Source organism: Ornithodoros turicata, chromosome 9, assembly GCF_037126465.1.
Source record: "Ornithodoros turicata isolate Travis chromosome 9, ASM3712646v1, whole genome shotgun sequence".
NCBI classification, from domain to species: domain Eukaryota; kingdom Metazoa; phylum Arthropoda; class Arachnida; order Ixodida; family Argasidae; genus Ornithodoros; species Ornithodoros turicata.
Genome location: NC_088209.1, coordinates 20,212,286 through 20,234,896, shown reverse-complemented (window position 1 = coordinate 20,234,896; position 22,611 = coordinate 20,212,286). Strand labels below are relative to the sequence as shown.

The 22,611-nt window shown below is 46.6% G+C and overlaps 2 protein-coding genes across 2 annotated transcripts in view; both read left to right on the top strand.

Annotated features, from left to right (window-relative positions):
* The window catches only part of LOC135368305 (protein GPR107-like), a 151,175-nt gene that overhangs the window by 35,201 nt on the left and 93,363 nt on the right, over window positions 1-22,611 (top strand). The window lies entirely within an intron of this gene.
* The window catches only part of LOC135368307 (frequenin-2-like), a 177,201-nt gene continuing 158,063 nt past the window's right edge, over window positions 3,474-22,611 (top strand). Inside the window, exon 1 of the mRNA XM_064601496.1 lies at window positions 3,474-3,775. Coding sequence (XP_064457566.1) covers window positions 3,712-3,775 — 64 coding nt within the window. The 5' untranslated portion in view covers window positions 3,474-3,711. The remainder of the gene's footprint in view (window positions 3,776-22,611) is intronic.

Here is a 22,611-nt window from a genome sequence, read left to right as displayed (position 1 = left end):
GCCGTGCTTGACCGCCACTGTACTGCTGTCCTGGGCGTCGTTTATCCACGGGGCTGGGGATCGTCTGGTTAGGTCCGTCGTCGTCGTCGTCTGGTCTATCGCGTCATCTGGGCGGGCTGGGGCGTCGATGACCATGACAGCAGCCTTGGGGCCAGAGACGCACCAATGGGTGCGTTAAGTGGCTGCTCCGGAGCGCGAGTGTTTGGCACTCCCACCGTTAAGTGGTTACGTTCGTACTCCGAGTTTCGTATACGCGAGCGCGCTCTTCACGCCCCAGCTTTTGGAGGGTGCGCGAAAAAGGGGTATCGTGCTCCGTGTCACGTGACTCCTCTTCTCTCCACGAAAACAAAAAGACAACGCAGGACATGGGCAACGACATGGGTCGGTAGCAGAGCAGAGAGAGAGTATAAAAAAGAGAAAGGGAGAAATGGCCAGGACAGCGAGCGTGTTCAAGCGTCCAAGTGCTGTTTAATAGCTGCTCCAGAAGCACGAAACTCGAGCGCCCGAGAAGGAGTAAGAGAGCAGCGACTTAACGAGCCCAATAGTACAGAACCGGTTATGTTCTGTAGATGTTCTTGTAGGATGTGTGAGGAGCCAGCACTTCCACCGAAATGTTACGCGCAGCACTGGTTTAATGACAGGATGAGAATGCTGGTGACCTGAGTCGTCGTTGTCGTCACAATATGCCGCGTTACGTTGACAGTAATACAAAAGGAATGGTATTCATCCGTTGCGTCGTTCGTGATTTATGGGCGAAAGAAACCGCAATTTTCCCTTTCACTCTTCTCTGCAGAAGGGCGGCACAGTGGGACACTCTGTCATTGGTCTTCTCAAACAGTCACCCGCGGTGATTGGGCAGTTTGTTTGAGGAACCCAATGACAGGCCGCTCCGCGCTGACGCTCTTCTTGAGAAAGACAGAAGAGGGAAAGCGGTTTGCACATTGCGGTTTCGTTAGCGCATAAAACACGAACGACGCAACGGATGAATACCGTTCCTTTTGCATTGCTGTCAAGGTAACGGCGACTTTCATTCCGCGAGGAGAAATATTTGCGCTTCGTTGCCCCTTTAAAATAGTTTCGTGAAGTTTTTAGTCTCATTACGGCTAACACGAGCGTTGTTTTTTAAATTGAATATGCTCGCACGAAGGTATTCGGTATCCAACAGGTTTCCAAAGCAACGTTTGATCCTTCTGCTAGTAATTATAAACTTCGCTTTCAGATACAATAGCTGTTATTTGAACAAAATGCGCAAATATTTAGCAGTTTCAAATTTAATGTTCGAAAATGTGTGATATTTTTTGTCAAGGTGGTGGTTGTACTGATGAAAGAGCTCGCCATTTGCGGCCTCACAAAGGTGGTCAAGGTCACGACTAACGCTCTGGGGGAATGTGCGTCCTGGGCCGACTTCTAAAGGAACTGTGTCGACATATGTCTGACTGAGGAAAACCCAAGAAAAACCCCAAACAGCACAGCCGGCACCGGGGATTCGAACCCGACTACCTTCCAGTCTCGAGATGTTCTTCGAGATCTTCTACTCTCCAGATGTTCCTGCACTCGTGTTGCATGGACCTGTAATGTTTCTCTCTCTCTCTCTCTCTTTGTGTGTGTGTGTTATGTGTCTTCTTGAAGAGCAACACTCGTGAAGCAGAAATGCAGCAAACACCAGCTATTCGCTTCGTTCATTTCAATATGGTGTCTTTCATGGGATAAGCAGGGGGTAGAAAGGTATGAAAGGAAACCCACACTCTCAGGCTCGACGCGCTGTTTGCTGCTGATGCGCGGGAGTTATACTGTTGTTATAGTACAACGAGCGCGCTAGAGGCTTGCTTGAGATGAATTGCATTCAGGTTGCATTCTTTTGCGGTTACCTGTTTCTAAAGATAGTTGGAAGGATCTTTTTTCTTTTCTGGCACATTCGATCGTGCACTATACGAGGGAGGTAGCATTAAAGGAAGAACGCACAAATGCAGTAGTAGGAAAGGAGGGAGAACAAATGAATAAATAATTACACTGCATGAATGTGGGCAGAGCTACCCCGTAAGAAAGATGATTCTGTTCCGCATATACTAATCACGTAAACGATCTCAGAATGCAGAACACTGAAGTTGGTACAGAAGATGTTGGTGCGGCGCAGTAAAGCGATCTCTATACGTGTAACATTGACACTGACAGAAACTTGTACATGTGGTTTGTAAGGTGTTTATATAATCGGGACTGCTCTTTCTTTTAGATTCTTTTAATAGTTTTTTTGTATTTGTTTCACACTTAGTGCGCACTAGGTTATTTTCGACTGCCATTAACAAATGCATTTGCGCAGCGAATCCAGTATCGTTCGAAAAGACAGGAAGCAAAAATTACCTTAAAGGGACCATGAAATGATATTTGACACACCTACGATCATTTTTAATTTGTTCCTCCGTGCTAAAGCATTCACCATGTGAAACATGAAGTTGAAAATTGTTAAACTGGCGAAAATATTCTATGTTAACCACGGCCGTGAATGGCGGCTGCTACGACACGCCTACGAGGCGCACTGGCCGTGACATCACATACAGAGAATGTTGCCGATTCGCGGACGGTCTCTTGCGAGCAAATTGCAAAATTTCCAAGCAAGCTTCCAAACTTCGCCATGAAATATGTTTTAATTTGACCTCGATGATGATGATGATTGAAAGAAAAAAAATGGGGATTGTAGCCAATTTGACCTCGAGCTATGGTCGTATCTAATCGTTGACACAGAATCCTACCAGAAGTGTAGCCGTTGATTGTCAGCATGGTCACTGGAGCACGTTTTCCTCTCTGAGCTGCTGTTTCTTCAGGAAATGTCTCTGTCGGTGGCCCTCTGCGTACGGAAAGATTCCTAGACGCTATATGTGCGTCACATAATCTCTTCGTCCATCGCAGACAATTTTGCGTTGCGCCATATTTCTACTGATTTGGACGGCAGATAGACGGAGTTGTTGTCCAAACCGAAACCATGCACCCACGTGGTCCCGCGGGGTGTGTGCTCCAGGTCGTCCACAATTGGCTGAGAGGACTGGACGTTGATGACGTAAGCCCGATTCCAAGGGATGTATCCGGCGGTCCCGTCCCGCTATTTTTGCGTGGCAACTGCGCCCCCGGTGCACTTAATACGGTTAAAAGTCGATGTGTATATGATAGTGAAGAATCATGATAACCGTTTCCGGCAGAGTACTCGGAATTCGCGAAAATCATTTCACGGTCCCTTTAATTTACTAAAATTCGCTTCGGATAGGGCTCCAAGAAAAAGGAAATTACCACTCCCTTCCGATTCCCTCGTGCGCACAAAAGATCGGTCGAGCAGCGTCTTTCGACAAAGGTTTCCATTCCGACGTGAGCTACACGCACGCTCAATTTCTGCTCAATTCAACAGGGCGCTCTTGCCGTTGACGACAGATGGCGCTGAGGAGCAGAATTCCGCGAGGAGGACGCGAGAAAGAGAAAGGGGGGACGCAATTGCGTTGTGGCGGCGCAGCGCGAGCACGCTGTTTCTCTAAGTGCACGCTCTTCTCTGCGGCTTGTCATCTATTGGGTTACACTTCACTTGTGTCTGTTTGTGTCAAGCGACTGTCGTTTCTCGCTCATTTGTGGCAACGCAACGTTGTGGTTGTGCATCTCCGGGAAGGGCACCTCTTCGAAGTGCGGTGCGCGTTCGCAGTGTCTGTGTGTCGTACGGGAGAAAACTGGGCCATGGGCAAGCGAAACAGCAAACTGAAACAAGAGAGGGTGTCAAAGCTGGTAAATGAGACGTATTGTAAGTATTGATTTTATTTTTTTATTTTTTGCGCGTGTTGGCAGTTTCAATGGCACTGCGCGTCTCGTTTCAAGCGGCGCGCGCGCGCGGGAACATCGACCAGTGCTAGTGCATGACATGTGCCATGTGCGTCTTGTTAGCTCTGCGGAATAGGGATTTTGTCCAAGATCTTGGTGAGGATGGCTGGGCGGGGAGTATAATTTGGCGGGGAGGGGGTGTGAGCTGGCTTCTGCCAAGTATATTCACAGAAAATGTATTCGCATCAGAATATATTCGGGAGGAGGGGTGCTATAAGATCTTTTTCGGGGGCTGGCGGGTGCTTGGAGGGGAGGATTGTGAGCGCGTTCTAAAGTAAAACTGCGGCTCCGTGGCTTTGCCTATTCGCGAGCTGCCATCATGTTGTTCTGTAATTGCCAATTGCTTCGTAAATCCAGCTCCAGGTGTTGTTGACGAACTTCAGCAGATCGGAATGCCCTCGAGATACGGTTCCGATAATGTGATAAGCCAGTCGCCGTGTTCCTTTGGAGTTGCTGATCTTTCATTCGTTTTCGTAGAGTGCTTTGGATAAAACTGCCTATCACATGCCTCGTGCATTATGTGGCATTGCTGGCCTTCTGAACAGTAGTTTCCCCAGAAATCAACCTCTGGAAAGGGGGGGACGGGAGGGGGTACCGCGCTTTGAAGTGGGGTTATGTGTGTATGGGAAATGCATTGGTAGCCGAGCTGTATTGGGAAATTTCAGGTGGGGGCTTGCAAAAAGCCAGGGGGAGTGTGGTTGTAGGGCCTCAGAACCATTCTTATAATTAATTTGTCTGCTGACCTTGCCACACAGTAGGAGCAGCGCGACGGGTCCTATCATAGTAAGGTATTTGGGCTAGATTTACACGTCGTGTGCCAGCCCCATCATAGTGTAATGTAACAGATGCAGGAAACAAAACAAGTAGCTGTTCTACACGGGTTACAAAGTGCAGTGTTGATATTAGAGAGTTTTAGTACACCGTACGCAAAGGTGATAGCGTACGTAACAGATAGCGTTGGTGGTTCTGCGCACTGCGCGAAGCTCTCTATCTGTTGTGGACATGCGCAGAACCATCAACGCTATCCCTTACGTACGCACAGGCGACAGCGTACGATATATATATATATATATACCTAACATCTGCACCAGCAATGTAGTATATCCCCTGGGCAAATCTTTCTCTGATAACGTTATCTTGCGTTCATGTTTCCCTTTTTTTATTGCTGTTACAGCAGGCAAGTGTAGATATTGGGCCGTAAATTTCCTTTCCATATATGCGTGTTCGCACGTATACCTGTGTTTGTTTTCAATCTGTATTAACACCCAGGATTCAGAAGTGGTTGCTATGGTAACTAAACATAATGTGCACAGCTCTCTTTCGTCCCACGTCGGAAGTTTTTTGTTGTTAAGTGGGCTGCGGGAAAGTTCACAGCTGAGTGGTTAAGTTTGCAGGTAGCACTAAAATCAATTTCCCTTGGCAGCGCGCCCACTTTAACGACACCGTTCCGAGCGGCGTAAAGAAGTTTGCTGAACTTTCCTCTGTTCCACAATTAAACACAAGCGGCACAAAAAAAATGTTGCACGCTCCTTGTCCGATTCCTATACGTGCGGGCAATATTTATAGTACAAGGAACACTGCGATACCAAAACGCCTTCCCAGGTCTTGACATTGTGACAGCTCCCACATTTACCATTTTTGCTTAATAATAAATTCTGCCACGTTCTTCTTTCCCCTGAAGGGCATTTTTCCCTCTTCCTGCGTGCGCTTTTAAAATTGATTTTTGAGTTCATTCGTTTGTATGTCCCTTACGCATCGCGCCTGTCGTCCTTCGGGACTGTTTATTTTTGTCCCTTTTTACTTTTTGACCGTACGTGTTCTTCACTGAAAAGCACCTCGCCGGAACACCGTTTTCCCTTTTTGGTTCGGCAAGTAATGAAAGTGCGATAAAAACATTGCTAAAGGTGATCTGCAGATCTCAAACCCAGCGGCTTCGAAGGAGGTCTGTGTTACGTTAACAGATAAATGTGTTACCGGATCGCTGGGTTTTGCTCTTGTCAGGTTTTACAAGAAGTTTTACCCATGGAGTGATTGCGTGTCTTTCAGAAGGTAGGTCCATAGCCTCCTATATATACTATACTATATACTATAGTATATAGGAGGCTATGGTAGGACTCGAGAAGGACAGAGTATTGCTCTTATAGTATTTCGAGGAGGCATTATACTTTTGTTGAATGATGTGTTAATACCCGAGTCCCACGAAGAATGACATTATCGTCTAATTGCATTCGGGTCTTGAATGACATTATTTACGGAGCTCATGCCACACGTTATTTTCTAATGGCATTAAATGCCATGATGTCGATGCAGTTCACTCACCAAGTAAAATATAAGTTATGCTACTTTAAGTTAATATTCTGAAATATAATATCAAGTGGGTTTTCATGTGGAGCAGCTCTAATGTATTTGAATAACATGGTCAGTTAACGTATTTGCAACCGGTGCCGAATCGAAAACGGTATGGCGGCACATCAAGTTCTTTTGCTGTTGTTGTCGATGAAAATGTCTAACAACTTGGGACTTCTTTCATGAAAAGATATTTGAGACAGTTATCAAATCACATTGTGTTGTACAGTAGAAAGTAGTTTCATTTAGTTGAGTTTTAGTTTAATTTAGTGGGTCTATTTTTTTACTTTTAGTTTACAGTGGTTTTTAACTAAATTTGTTACTCTGCGCTAACCATGGGAACGAGAGTAGGCATTTGGGACTGACATCTCCATTTCTGTTTTCTTTTACCTATGAATCAATCATTTCATGGGTGAATGAGTCATGGGGAACTCAGTAAGCGGAAAATGGCATTAAGGCATATGCCATCAAAACTGGCATTAAGGCAAATGCTATCAAAACTGTACCTGTGGCATCGCACGGATGACATCATATTTTTTTGTGCCCGTGTGGCAGCCCATGTAATACATGGGAGTATCCGTGTGGCATGCCATGTTAGCGCATCCTATTTACGATTGCAGATAATTCCTTGCTGCTGATTGCGTTAAATAATTTTTGTGCGAGGCCCGCCGTGAAAATCAAGTGATTCGTACGATGAGAAGCCGACAGTTAAGCTGGTAGTCCGACTAAAAGCTACAGGGCAATTCTGTGCGAAGTTCCTAAAGCGCTCAGGTGACCCTGTTACACTCGAACACCATTGACGAGGACACAACATTCTACAAACACATACAGCGGTCCCTGTATGCGTCTGTAAAATATTGTATCTTCGTCAATTGTGTTTTCCTGCCGCCTGCAAGACGTGTCTATACCAACCCGCCCAGCTTATAGACCTTGTCGCGTTACTCTCGCACCACTAGTCTCCGTGCGCTCCTTATAGCCTCGTTCCCAGCGACGACGCAACAGGGGTGGACTGCCAAGATCGCTCTTACCATTGGGATGAATACTGGTAGCCGCCGTCTTTAATGAGTATATGACTGATGATAACGTAACGTTCCATATAACTCGTCATCCGGTAAACATCTGAGTAGCGTATCAACGTTCGAAAGATCAAGGAAAAAGAAGATTGCTCGCTTCCGCGTGCGATATGCACAGCTGTTCACGTGACGAGTGCTGGCCGATGCAGTATCTTTTCTACACTGGTTCCCGAGCGAGAGAAGATGAGTGGGCACGAAATGAACACGAACTGACACGAAAATGAACGAAAACACACGGGAAAATGAAGGAACTCTGCAAACGGCAGTCCACACGTGCACAGTTCCTGTGACTACCACGGGGTGGCAGCACTAATGGCGGCGCCCATTCCTTGAATCGCGTTTTTGTGCATACTAAGTGCTCGAAACCACCCACCTATCCACCAGCACAGGGGTGGTAAATTCTTCTGCTAGTCTTTTTTTTCCTCCTCACAATCTGCTTATTTTCTTCAGGCACACTTTTCTGCACTTCGTATCAGAAGAAAAGTACAATATGAGCTCCCTCATTATCTGATGTGCATTCTGCCTCTCTGCACGCGACATGTTGCTAATAGACCTCTCCCTGTTTGTAAACAAATGACGTCATAGTGTTCGACAGCGCCACCAATTTGGTAGAGTTGAACTACGCTCGAAGGTATAGGGGGCGAACAAGGTCGCGCCCGAAAGCCACGGTCTTGAGGGGATTACGATGATCCCTGAACGGGACGCGACCTTCGATCCTACTTTTCTTTCAATAGGAGGCAGCGAACAAGTGCCCATTCGTGGAACCCAGCCCTCTCCTTCCGATGTGTTTTGGTTTCAGTCTGTCTGCCAACGTCATGATGACGTTTCTCGGGTAGAGGTCTATTTCCCGGGAAGCTTATACCTTTCCACACCATCTTTGCTCTCAATTTCCTATCTGCAGCACTTCGAACTTCCCACACTTTCTTGTTTTGTTTCTACGTTGCTCTACTCGTACAATGCATAATATTTTATACTTTAAAGTTAACTGACCTTCATCTGGAGAAAAGGCTAGTAGTGGCACAATGTATTACACAATGTATTGATATAAATACCCATATTTCCTAGCAACTGCGTTTTCATTTTCGATTTATTAATACTGTGGCGAAACAACAACAAATGTGTCACGATGACGTCATGGGGTGTGTCACCGCATAAGCTGAGGTACCCTACCCCACTGCATATGAGTCAGCGTGAGTGATATGAAAATGTATTGAACCTGGCACACACACACACTATGGGGCCGAAACCTATGGTTCATCCAGTAGACCTGTTGTCGTTAGGAAGCCGCCGCCCTGCGACGAAGGTTTCACTGAACGTGCAGAAAAATGGAAAATGGGGGCACCACGAGACGAAGGGGCACATTTCTCTTCATCCATAGATTGCGCGGATGACGACCTGACAGGAAAACGCGCATCATGGGCACCGTTTCTACGCCAATCTTGACATCGGTTCGTTGCCAAGGTCGTGCTGAAGACTGGGAGGTGGTGGGTTCGAATCCTACCGCCGGCTGTGCTGTCTGAGGTTTTCCCTGGATTTTCCGAAGACTTTCCAGACGAATATCGGCACGGTTCCCCCTGAAGTCGGATAGAAATGGAAAAAAAAATGGAACTTCACCGCATAGCAGGCACCTAGCCAACCATCATCCCGAGTGACGTTCTTTCCCCTGATTTGCTGAAAGCGGGAGGCGTACGCCATTTTTGTGGCATTATGCAGATCATAATCGCTACAAAAATGGCGTACGCCCCCTCCCCCCGTTTTCGTCAAACCAAGGGTGAGAACCCCAAGTAGCACAACATCTTGGCCCAATATTCGACCAATATTGGCAATGCCGACCCAATATTGCTTCAAGATTGGACCAAAATTGGGCCTGTATATATTGCCAATATTGGTCCAAAACTGGACCAAGATGTGCTGCTTGAGACGTTGTCATTCGGGATGATGGTTGGCTAGGAGCGTGCTATGCGGTGAAACTCTGTTTTTAGAGTGCAGGTTGCGTATCATGAGCGGTAACTCACAATAATAAAAAAAGAGAGAGAGAGAGGGAGAGAGAGAGATAGAAAAGAAAAAGTTTTGCTGCTGCAGTTAAGCTATGCCATGCTTCTTTACAAGATTCACGATTTCCAGGAAGCCTGCCTTTCTATTATTTTTTTTTCCTGCTCGGGGCGCCTTTCTATCTGATAAATTACCGAGACTGTAAGGTGTTATAAATCAAACTGGCCGGAGTAATACCATAAATTTCAGGCAAACTCCTTCTCCTTCTGCTTGCCGCGCGAGGGACTGTTTCAGCTAGTTTTCTTCTACATCAGATTCTACATCAGATTCTACATCAGATTCTACATCAGATTCTACATCAGATTCTACATCAGGCTCTACATCAGGCTCTACATCAGGCTCTACATCAGGCTCTACATCAGGCTCTACATCAGGCTCTACATCAGGCTCTACATCAGGCTCTACATCAGGCTCTACATCAGGCTCTACATCAGGCTCTACATCAGGCTCTACATCAGGCTCTACATCAGGCTCTACATCAGACTCTACATCAGGTTCATCCTGTGTTCCGTCATCCCAATAATCGTGGCCCCATTGATTGCGGCCTCTCAGTGCGAAATACACCGCAACCAACACACAGCCAACACCGCAACAAACAGCCAACACTGCATTGTTCTTTATTATGCCTCTCGCTCATCTTGGGGTTGCATTTCTCGTGCGTATACCTTCAGCCTGTTAAATTAATTTATTTTGAATGGAAATGTAATTACTGTATTATAAAATGTAATGAAACTGTAATGAAATACTATATTATATTTTAATCTTACCTGAACCTAATTTTTCATTTTAGTTTAGTATCTTACTTTTGTTTAATGTATATTTAATTAGTGCCTAAAAAATGTGCAGTTTCGAAGGGGTGGACCTATTTATTTGGCAGGAAACGTCAGCCAGAAAAGGTGACTTGCTATTCCTTAGTTAGCAGCCAAGCTCCAAGGGCAGTCAAAATCAGTCACAGAGTGGATGTGAGGTCACCGATCTTCCGCAGTTTAGAAGTTAATGAAGCTGGAGCCGCAGCTGGACGATAATAATGTTGTCGGAAGCCTATTCGACGTGTATTTACCGGCATGTCACGTGCTTCTGACACACACGGTATCTTGTCTTTAAATAAACAGATGTTATGTGACCCCCAAGCTGCAAAGAGCCAGGTCGCACACCCTGATGGGCACTACCGGCATGTTTACTGCCCCATCAATCATGGAACATTTATTTTACGTTGGCAATAGCGAAGCGCCAGTGAGTTAATGGCAATGCGTCTCCAGTTGACAGCCTATAGTAACGGTCAATGAAACAAATATTACGCTGTTTGTCAGCGAGACTGCGGTGATGTCACTTATGTTTTTCTTTTTTTTTACCCTGTGCTTGCCGTTTTGCCCATTTTACCACGACTGTTTTTGTTTACGCTGCGTACTGTGGACCGATTCAGAACTCGAATGGGCTACCGACAAAACATAATGGAGGATTAAATCACGAGTCGTGTACCTGCCAAGAAAGCGAAAAAAGAGAGACCACACTGGTGGACCTAGACCCTTAAAAGAAAGGGTGTATTGTAACTCTTTTTTGGGAGTAAACCCTTGCCACATATATAACTCCCTTTACAGTGTACAGTTACTCCGAAAAAGGAGTCCTCCTCACTCCCTACTCACTCTTCAATCCACTGTTCAACTTGCGGCACTGTTGAGTACGTGCTGGTCACCTGCCGACACTTCGACTCTATACTTTGTAAACACTGAAGAACGCCCTTGCTAACTTGACAACCGACCTCTTTGGTGTTGAGAAGGTACAGGGGAGCTGGCCAAAGCAGCACCACCAACCTGCGCTGTGTGCCCCGGCGAACTATACCTCAAGGGCACACGGGCTAAAGTAATCTTTTAAATCACTCAGTGCTTTCACACATGTCACATCATTCAACAGCTGGTTGTACCAGGGCGACCTACGTTTCCTTTTTTTCTTTTTCTACTTCTATTTCAGGCTTAGAATGTGTTTTGTGGTAGTGATCGGGGCTCTGGTTGCGTTCATGCGAAGTACGTAAATATTGTGTATTGTTCTGCAACGTTACTTGCACTGTTCGATTTCGATACCTGTATACGATTAAGAGTCCACAGCTTGAGCGCAAGGTTGGTGGGGCGTCCGTCCCTGTAGTACCCACCTTCCGACGCCACCGCGCACGGGCATTTTTTAGTTTTTATTATTATTGGGGTAGCAACCAACCTTCCCCTTCTTTGTCCTTACTCTCAAAAAAAAGAAAAAGGTGTACTTTGACTCCTTTTTCTTGCCACATATATAACTCCCTTTTGGAGAGTACAATTGCTCTAAAAAAAGAAGCCTCCAAAAGAGGAGGAAGAGGCGGTTACGCTCTAACCCCCTACTGGAGATCGTAGAACGTGAAGAAAAACAATGTACAAGTTTCCGGCGATGCAGAATAAAAAATAACAAAGACGGTTAAGAGCATCAACTGTTTACTATATACATTCAAAACAAGACTTTCGTGCAGTAGGCTGAAGCATATGCTTCACCACTTGTAACAGGTCCTCAAACCTGAAGTGCAGCCTACTGCACGAAAGTCGTGTTTTTAATGTATATAGTAAACAGTTGATGCTCTTAACCGTCTTTGTTATTTTTGCCCCCTACTGGAGTGTAATATTACTCTCTGGTAGGGAGTAAGAGAGTAATGCTACTCCCTTGAGGGAATGAGGAGACTCCTTTGTTGAGAGCAATTGTACTCTCCAAAAGGGAGTTATATATGGGGCAAGAAAAAGGAGTTAAAGCAAACCCCTTTTTTAAGAGTGTAGAACAAAATTCATCCGTCCTGCATTGATTTCTTTGCCAGAGTGGTGCAGGTTTGACACATTGACATTCCTAATTGTTTGGCGACGCAAATTATCATAATCAACATTGACTTCCCCGCATATTCGTCCGAACTGTATCTTCATTGAACATGCACATCACGCGCACTTTTCCTCTTCTTGAGGTCGGAAGACGATAACGCCAGTCGTGGATATCAATCTGTTACTAGTTTTGAGTGTGACATGCCATGAGATACGCGAGGAGACCATTTCTCCCATCATTCTCAACAGATATGAATTGAGCCCAACAGTCTGCTTGACACTAAAACACTATTGGGCGTAACCAGTAGAATACTCCATATTTTTCTTTTTTCAATCAATCAATCAGTCAATCAACCAACCAACTAATCAATGAGAAAGAGAGCACAGACAGGACAACCGAGTGTTAGGGAAGGTAGGGAGTTCTCCCTGGCAAGTATTTTGTCAATGGGTGTTCTTTATGTATTTAGCGATTTCCACCCAGGGGCGGCGGAAGGGAGGGGGGTTACTGTAGACCCCCTGAATCTGTGAAGGGGGCGCAAAATTCCCACGGAGGATAGACGTCATAGTGTTATCTCAGATGCCGCATGCGAATAAAATGCCATAAACCTTTTTCATGAATCGATCAAATTGCCGTCGGTTGGTTTGGTGTGTTGTATCCGTGTGTTGTCGGTTGTACCAGCCACTTCAGCAACGGGCGAGAGATCGTTCCCGTTACTGCGGAGACTGAAGACGTTCCTAAGATCGTCCATGGGGAAGAGACGACTAAACCATCTGTGCATCTTGCACGCCTACCCGGAGAAACTCGACATGCTCGACGACAACGCTATAATAAAGGATTCCGTCTCGCGGAAATAGTTTAGAGCGTGAGTCTTTGGGATGCCGTGATATAATTAGAGATAGGGCTTGCGTGGTGTGTTTTTGTTATTATTCTGTATACTGAAACATTCGTATGCAAATATAATATGCATTCTTATCCATACAAGACGAAAACAATAAAGCATTTGACACTTTTTGTCATTCAGACCACCTCGAATTTTGGGAACCCAGGCATAGATTGGCGGTGGCGGTGGGGGATAGAAGGGAGCGCCGGTTGGGATCCGGGGTCCCCGTGAATTGAGGACGTCGCGCCGCCCCCGTTTCAATCCACAGAAATGGCTGTGGTCCACGTACAAAAGCTACGACTCTGTAGCTTGAAAGCATCCGGGGACCGCGCGGTGTATACAAGGCAGGGTGAGCAGAATGAAACGTACATTATTCGACGTATTCGACGTAAACGTATTGTTGTCATTCGGGATGATAGTTGGCTATGAGCATGCTATGCGGTCCTTAGAAGTCGGCCCAGGACGCGCATTCCCCCAGGGCGTGAGTCGTGACGTTGCCCACATACGTGAGGCCGACAACGGCAAGCCCTATCACCACCTCCACCACCACCACCTAATTTTTAAGAGTGTAGGGTTCAAGATCGTGTAACTTTCGGAGATCTGTATCATATTTTCGGTTTAACCCGGCCTGCGTTCTTGTCACGGTACTGTTAATCGAAGCTAGCGAAGGAATAATTTTTAGGATCATTGCTTTGCAGTCAACGACCGCATTACTTGCGGCTGCCTGCAGAGTAATATCTTATGAGCCGGTGGTCCGCAGGTACGTGTAAGGCCCCATCGATGTGACCCTACGGGTACGGCATCGCTGCACTGCGAGCTTTTCGAAAAAAAAAAGAAGAAAAAAAATGGAGGCACCGAGGGAGTTTTGCTGCCCAGCGAGGAAATAGCCTCCTGGGAGCCCATTTCTCACTTGCGATAAGGTGATCAAAGCCAAACTCCGATCTCCTATTTCTTACATTCCTTTCCACTCCGGGCTTACCGCTTGATTTCTTCGAGGGACATTGGCGAAGACCGACGCCATTTTTATTTTCCTTCATTTGTCTCTCTCTATTCTATCTCCGTAATTGGTTCTCTCTTTGGAGAGCCCTGCCGTTTCATCTGATTGGCTGTCTTTTTCCCCAGAGTCGAGAGATTACCAGTTGTTATAGGGTCCTCATGGTTTTGCGTATATCGTGTCTCCTCTTGTTCCGCGAGTGTCTACTGAAGTTGCTCGCTGATGATACGGGCAGACACACAGAGCTACATGATTATGGGGTATGCTCCCTTCTTGAACAGTTGGAGTTAAGGTACGAATTTGGCGACGAGGATATCTTCTTGGGAGAACGGTCACGCAGTAGAAATGGAAGTAGAGTAGTATCGTTTTATTTTTATTGCTTTATGAAAATTGCCTCTTCGATGGCACTCACTTTTTTTTTGTTAGTCGTCGTTGGGTTCTTTTTTTTTCCCTGATGAGTGGGAGAAGATTGCGAGGTTGGCTGATGACTGCTGAGGAGCGAGTATACTGGAAGATTGCTCTTCAATCAGTGACGCACACATATCAGCTTTTGGATTGAAAAATGGAACGCGTGGAAAGGGGCCTTTTAAAGGTATGAGGAAACGGGCTGGCAATGTTAGTGATATAGGGGGTCTATACCGTATGGGTGTGACTGCATACGTGCAATTGAAAATGCCGAGAAAGTGTAGGTTACTCAATGCCCATAGAGGTTACTCGAATTCACCGGTGCAGAGTGCAGTGAAACACAGGAAAAATAAAAGAGAAAAAAAAAAAAGCATAGAGCCACACGCACGTAAAATGCGGCAGCCTTATACGGCACGTGACCCTATCACGTGACCGCATCACGTGGTCACCCACGGCCCGTGAAGCGGACGGGCCGGCACAAAGTTGGCCTTCTAGATGACCGTGTGTTTACGAATATGTGACGTGATAAGACGACCGGTTCAAGGTTAGATTTTGTTGTGCTGTGCAAGCAGGGGCGTCGGAAGGTAGGAGGTCTCCCCCCTCCCCCTCGATTTTTTGCTCCCCCTCCTCCCGCACGAACTTCCGCTATGAGGGTCCCGCCACTCCATTTTTCATCTGTACAGGATCGGCCACACATAAGAGTATCGTGGGAGCGCATGACCTGCAAGTACGCCAGCGCCGCGTAACGGATGCTCATGGGTTTGAGACCTCGCGCCTAGCGAACGTTCGCCACCACTCGGTTGGGTTTGACATTGCTCTCGTGGCGCCAGCAGGCGTGGGGACCCATCTGCTGGCGATATTTTGATCATTGCGTGGCGCAATCCCGATAGGACGTTGATGTTGTAAAAGATTATGCCGCGCCACGCGCTGATCAAAACATCGCCAGCAGAGATTGAGTAGCAGAAGCAGGTGGGTTTCCACGCCGGGCGGCGCCACGAGAGCAATGACGACCCCAACCGAGAGGGGGCGAACGTTCGCTATGCGCGAGGTCTCAAACCCAGGAGCATCCGTTACGCGGCGCTGGCGTACTTGCAGGTCATGCGCTCCCGCGATGCTCTTATGTGTGGCCGACCCTGTACGTGTCGTCCGAGACAGACTCGCTTTCAGGTTTCTGCGCAGAGTGAAAACAACGACCCGTTTAAAAAGTAGACGATTCACCCGAATAGGTACTATCCTATGTGGTACCGCACCTGCTGGTCGATGCGCAAAGAGTGGCGACGCGCCATTTCAGTGGCCTTGCTTAGACGATACAGGAAAACGCAGATTTCGCTCAAGCAAAGGATATCGACTTGCTTTTGATCAGCCCAAGGAACCATTCGATGCTAGAAAGCAAAACACTTATCCTGCAGCGAGGACTCTTTATGCAGTTCGCTGGTCTGCTTGATGACACGTACGTGTAGCATATCTGCTGTCTTTGAGTGAGCCATGGCCAGAACACTCGGCAAAACCTTTTTAGTGCAACAATATAGACACCCTTTGCAGACGACAGCATTGCGCTCTTGCCGAGAACAAAAATAGAAAATAAAGGAACAAGCCACCGCTCGCTTACTTCTATTTGTCTTATCGCACCTAATGAAACAATATTTCAGTGTGTGCTGCTCAGACGCCAATTTACTTTTCGCCTCAAGGTCATCAAGAACGAGAGGTGGCCATATGCCGTTACGCCCTCCGCAGTTATCGAATTGCATGCACGAGTCTAATAGGCACATCAATGGCTCTTCTATGTTAGGTTAGGTTGGGTTACGTTAAGGCTCCCCCCCCCCCCGCCGTGAGGGACTTCCGACGCCCCTGTGGCCAAGAAGCAGGAAGGACGCGTCTGCTGATAAGGCTGATAGGTGCTCACCAGCATGCTTTGCGCGGCGGCGTTACGTAGTCGATGAAGTAGGGACTCTCTAGGCCCGTAGCTACCTGTAGGCCTGTATGTAAAAAGTGCAAGCAAGAATGAGCCGCCCCCTGTAGAGCACCTTTCAAGTCGTCTGGCCAATTAAATTTGGCAGTTCGTGTTGGAGCCTCTCGCTCCGAGGCGGAAGAAGAGAAAACCGTGTAGCGCAGGAGCCCAGTAGAATAAAGGTGCCTTACATTCAAGGTTACACGTGTGCAGGCAGGGCATCATTGGGCTTGACGGGCAGACCTGACCGTAACAGGGCTTTTGATAGAGGGAAAAGGCTTGTGCTCGCTTGTGATTTGTGGGAAGAATAACACTTGAGCTTAACCAGGTGAAAAATGTTTGCAGTTACAAGCGGATTATGAAACAATTTCCACTTGCTTTGCAAAGAGGTCTTTACAGTGATTTTAAGTGGAACTTTTTCAGAAACCGCTTGTGACTGAAAAAAAGAAAGCGAAAACAAGAACTAACACACAAAGAAAAAAAGAAAAAAAAAGCAGTGAGTAATGATGTAGTCCGAATCGAGCTCACGTCCACTGTCCAAGTTCTACACATGCATATGAAGTGCACTGGTGCCATGTGTGTGTGTGTTCGCGCGCACACACAGCATCCTAATTTGACGAAATATTTGCACAATTGTTGTCCCACATGTATTGAAAACCCCCCTCCCCCTAAAAAGAAAAGAAGAAGAAAAGAACATCTATATCTCTGTAGTACGGCAACTGATTTCAAAACTGGAGGACCCTGGCTTGAGCAACGCTCGCTGCAAGGAGAACAAGTCTCGCAGCACGAGTCTTGCTGGTTCCGCCAAGTAAGTTCTGAGCAAATATACAGTGAAGAAGTTCTGCTCTGAAAATAGCTATAGATAAAATATCGCCGTGCTGATATGGGGAACCTATACTGCGTAGTCATGTCTGCACACGTGCATGCATCGAGAACACTCTCATGAGCATGTTAATGCGCTTAGCCTATGCCGGTGTTACTTACAAGCAAAGTGTAACTTGAGAAGTAACTTGTGTACTTAGATAATTATGTTAAATAAAATATTCTGGTCAGCCTATGCTCACTCACTCCCTGCTCGGCTCTTCGTTTGCTCACACAGCTCATTCGCCACATTGAGCATGTTCACTCATGCTTACTCATGCCCAATCTTGCAAAGGAGTTGAGCGGCGATTGAGTGAAGCCGCGTTTACATGAACTCGACAGGAGCATGTCGAGTTGAGCTGTCGAATCTACTCGCTCATGTAAACTGTTGGGTCCAGTTGACTTCGAGTCGAGCCGTGTACTCCCGACAGCAGGGGGTGGGTTGATTCGCTCGACTCGACATGTAGGTGCATGTGAACGCGGTCGGCTCGAGTTGGGCACTCGCTTCGCTTGCACGGCTCGACTCGACGCGGGGCGTCGCTGCGATCGCCTCCTGTCAGAGCGAGTTCATGATTCATGTAAATTGCGATGCGCCGGGTCGAGTACAACTCGTCTCGACACTCAACTCGACCCGCTCTGTGTAGTTTATTTATTTATTGGTTTATACATACTGCGAGCCTTCTTAACAGGAGTAGAACATACTACAAATACAATAGAAAAACAACATATAAACACGACAGCAACATGCAAATGTTAGAATAACCAACACTGACCGCTAAATAACACTGTCCCAAATTAACACCACATATGCTCAAGCTCACCGGTTCATGTAAGCGCTGCTATAGCAATGTCCACGTGACCAGCTGTGACATCGTAATAGCCACAGCCGTGATGGAGCAGAACGACATGGCAACGCGCAATCCCGCGCCTAATGCGACACACAGCACAAACACGGATGTCTACCCCGGTCCCCGCCGCATGGAATATCATTCGTCATCTCCCTTTATGGGCAGCTGGCCATGAGAGTACTATATGTCAATATTTTCCGTCCTAACGAGACATTGCACAGTAGAGTTTGTAGGTTGCGAAGTTTCTAATTGGTTCGAGAGCGCCTCTGTTTACTGGGAGAGCTCACAGCTGATTATCGGGAACACTCTGGGATCCCCCGCTAATGCGGGCACTGTCACGATCAGATGTCCGCGAGAAAGACTGGGCTACGCTCGAAGTTTGGCCCCTTCCATGTTATCCCGCGGTGGAAACCTAATCTATCATTGCCACCACGTGCTTGTTGCAACACGAGGGTGATCCCTTCACGGATCCCTTCATTAGGGCGAGGAAGATACTTCTGAAAGTTATCGACTATACTGCAGTGTCACAGGTTGATGTGTCACTGCTGCATCCCTTTTTGCCGGACGCGTAGCGTGAATCGGAAATCAGAACTGTTCACGACGGCGAATGGTTAACGAACCTCACCTTCTCCTTCATCCTACTTCCCTCTCCCCGGATCAACGTGCCGTCAGTCTAAGCGGGCAGACCGCTCGTCTACCCAGTGTAACCCCCTCTCCCCTCCCCGACCAATGGTCTTGAAGCACTATGCTTAGGACTGTGGTCTTCTTACGTCAGTTCTTGTGCATACATAGCATCCAGACCACTGAAGTCACGTTACAATAAGCGAGAAAAACGACGATCTCCATATTTTATCATTGTCTTGGCGCAGTATCACCTGCGTTGTTGTTGCGCCATTAAGCATTCAACCAATCAATCAATCAGTCTTACGTCAGCAGTGTTATAAACCGATAGCTTTACAGGGCCGCCTACTCCATATAGGCCCGTCCGGTGCTTTATACAGCCACGTGTCCTGTCTGTCAAGTCGCACCATTTGATTGATTGATTTGAAGAAAAAATTACATGGAGGTTTCGGCTTCACTAGTGTGGTGGCGCTGCTGCTGCTGAAAGAGCTCGCCGTTGTCGGCGCCACAGAGATGGGCAACGTCGCGGCTAACGCTCTGGGGGAATGTGCGTCCTGGGCTGACTTCTAAGAGAACTGTGCCGACATAGAGATGGGTGGAAATCCAGCGAACCGGTAGAGATGTAGGAAGGGAGTTGCCTCAGGACAAAAGCGGCTTCTGTCCTGAGGCAACTCCCTTCCTGTGCCGACATATGTCTGCCAGCGTCTGAGGAAAACCCAGGAAAACCCCAGACAGCACAGGGTACCTCCTAGTCTCGAGGTGAGGTCCTAATGTGAGGTCAGCAACCCCACACCACTTGCCACAGTAACATTGGTGAAAAACGCGTGGTACGCTGGCGTTGATGACGATAGTGATGATGATGATTCCGACCAAAAATCAGGTTACAAAACAACAACAAACGACAAAAAAAATTGTTACAAACATAGAGTTGTCATAAAACACACAAGTGGTTCAACAGAAAAACCCACAGAGATATCCAAAGTTTCAAAACTTCGTAGTCTGCACTAATGTCTTGGAAAAATTTCACCACGGCGGAGAACGCACAGTTCTTTACACTGGGATGCCAGTGCCCGAGTGCTTCTGGTACACTGAACGGACTGTCAGCTCTGACTGTAGAAGGCGACGAGCTTCGGTGTACCGTATGCAGGTCATCATAATGCGTTTGACATCCTCCACAAGACCACACATAGAGCAGTTCGTAGCGACCACTACCCAAGCAGGACAACATCTTGGCCCAATATTGGTCCAACCTTGGACCAATATAGGCCCATCCTTGGACAAATATAGGGCCGGTACTGCCAACATTGGACCAACATTGGGCCAAGATGTTGTGCTGCCGGGGTATAGGGGACATTCAAACGGAACTGGTGGATTATATAGACTCCATGGACCGAGGAAGCGTGGCCAGGGCCACCAGTGTTTTGCGTGACGATGTTGCCGTACCCCATACTATTTTCGGTTACAAAGTGCGGGTCGCGATACTTTCATCGGTCCGTATCGGAAAAGTATTTCAGTTACAAATTTATGGTAACGCGATCTCCGTATCGTTACCAATACCGATGCTTTTGTGGTGCCCTCAAACGTTTTTTCATCGATCATACTTCCTACTTTTAGTCATTTTGACTGGTCCGCCTAGCACGGATAGACGGAGATTGAGTGCCAACAACAACAACAACAACAAAAAAGTAATGATGATGTTGTGGGATGTTTCGCCGCTGAGGCAGCACCCTATCCCATTGCTTGAGGGGGAGAAGATGGAAAGTGATGATGAAGATGAATGTTCACAGTTCGGAGGGACTGAGTTACAACTACTGCTGAAAGTCAGCCAAACTGTCAAAGCTGTATAATAAATACTGTGCGTGTTTGTCGCAAAACTGTCTTCTGTAGGGAAAAATTTATTCATGGGTGGCCTAGGCTCACTTCTGTCCCAACTGTCTTCTCCCAATTAACTATTATATTAACGGGGTGCTCACGTAAGCGAGATTTCGATGTTGCAGATTTCGTGCAACTTCGTATTTTCAGCAAAAGTATAGCGTAAACTGTCGCGTTAGCGGTATTCCGTTACCTTAACACATATACACAGACAGAGACGATGATGAGACTGGGCTGATGCACAGCAGGCTTTGCGATGCCCCCGTGCCAGTTGTATAGAGAATGAAATACGATGACCGTTACCTTAAAAAAGACATCGATATCGGTATTTCGCTACTTCTTATTCAAGTATCGGTGTCGCTATACTGTATATTTCGGTAACGGATGCAACACAGCGTGCCACCACCTCGTCATCGCCAGACTGTGTTGACGGTACGCTGAAATTGTGTAACCACCGCAGTAACAATGCAAATAAATAAATAAAATAAACGCTGTCACAAAACATCAAACGGCTTTCAATAAATTTTTGATAGCCATTCGAAAAGAGTTTCGACAGAAATTTACCGGCATAGATAGCCCTATAAAGTTACCGCGTATCGACGCGTTTGACATAATGGCCAAAGCTGCAGTCATAAAACTCTTCAAAGTGGAATGACCTTTAAGGTCAACATGGTCGTAGAAAACAGTCGAGTCGACCAGACGCTCAAACCGCACATCGTACATTCCTGAGCTAAGTCTGTTATTTCTTGACTTTCCATACAGATTTCGCCGAGGCAATTAAATTTCCTCGCGCAGTTAATATCCATTTTGGGTTTAAATCCTTTTATTGGCACTCCCCGTATACAGATCAAGAGATGGAAAAAGCGAGTGCACGCATGAGTTACATTACTAGATTGCAAATTTTACGCCTCAGTGCAACGGAAGCGCAATCTGTTTCGCAAGATGGATAATAAAGCTCAGTAGTTCGCTAATCGCATTCCGTTTTCGCGTGGTCTTTTGTCTTGATCTTTTATGGCTAGTCGGGAGTTTAAATTTTTGATAGCGATATGGGGCAGAAATTTTCTGCTGCCAGCCAACCAGCCCGAGGGGAAGCATCGGAATAAAAATCCTTTTTCTCCAATTGAATTTTGCGGGTCTTTCTTCGGCGCTTTGAGATGGGTAGAGGATGGAAAGGATTTGGAAGCTGCTTCTACTTTCAACCGACATTGGATGCAGACCTACAGGGAAGAGTTCCAAAAGCGTTTTTGGAAAGGCGGGATCTGTTCATTTTTTCTTTCTCACGACGCTATCTTTCCACGTTGCGTTTTCAGCGATTTTACGTATCTTGAAGTGATGTACAATTTCTTGCAAATGCATTTCTATGAACCAGTAGCACACACAGGAAAAATATCTACATCAGTAGCAAGCGTAGAGCTCTATGTTAAACGTTTAAATGTCAAACCGTTTAAACGTTTTCTTGAGAAACTCGTTTTGTAACACGTTTCACATATTAAACGTTTTCTTAAAACATGTTTAAACGTGTTCTGTTAGATATACGTTCAACAGCACGTATACGTATTTAAACGTTTTTCCAGGATACGTTTAAACGTTTTCGTTCGCATAAACGTACGGCGGCACGTATACATATATGAACGTTTTCTTAGGAGACGTTTAATCGTTTCCTCTCCTCCTCTAAACACTACTGCTTACTTTGCTTGAAAGACAGTGCAAGGTATCGTTAAAGTGGCATGTTACTTTGTCCCGCTCATTTGTGGCCGTCTTATGTTTAATAAAGAACAGTCACAGCGCTGGGCGCATTTTATTCCGTTTCTTGGTGGTTAATAGAGCGTTGCCACGGCCCCGTTCGCAGCGTACACCGAACTCCGCTCCGCGTGCACTCATGGCATTGGGATCGCTGACACTCCATAAACGGAGCTTTATCTCATCGACATCGTCCGGCAGAATTACAATTCTGGGTGTTATCCTTTTCTCCATCTCAATTTGTTCATAACGGGAGGTGTACCGCTCTTTGTGGGAATTCGCGTCAGCGCCTC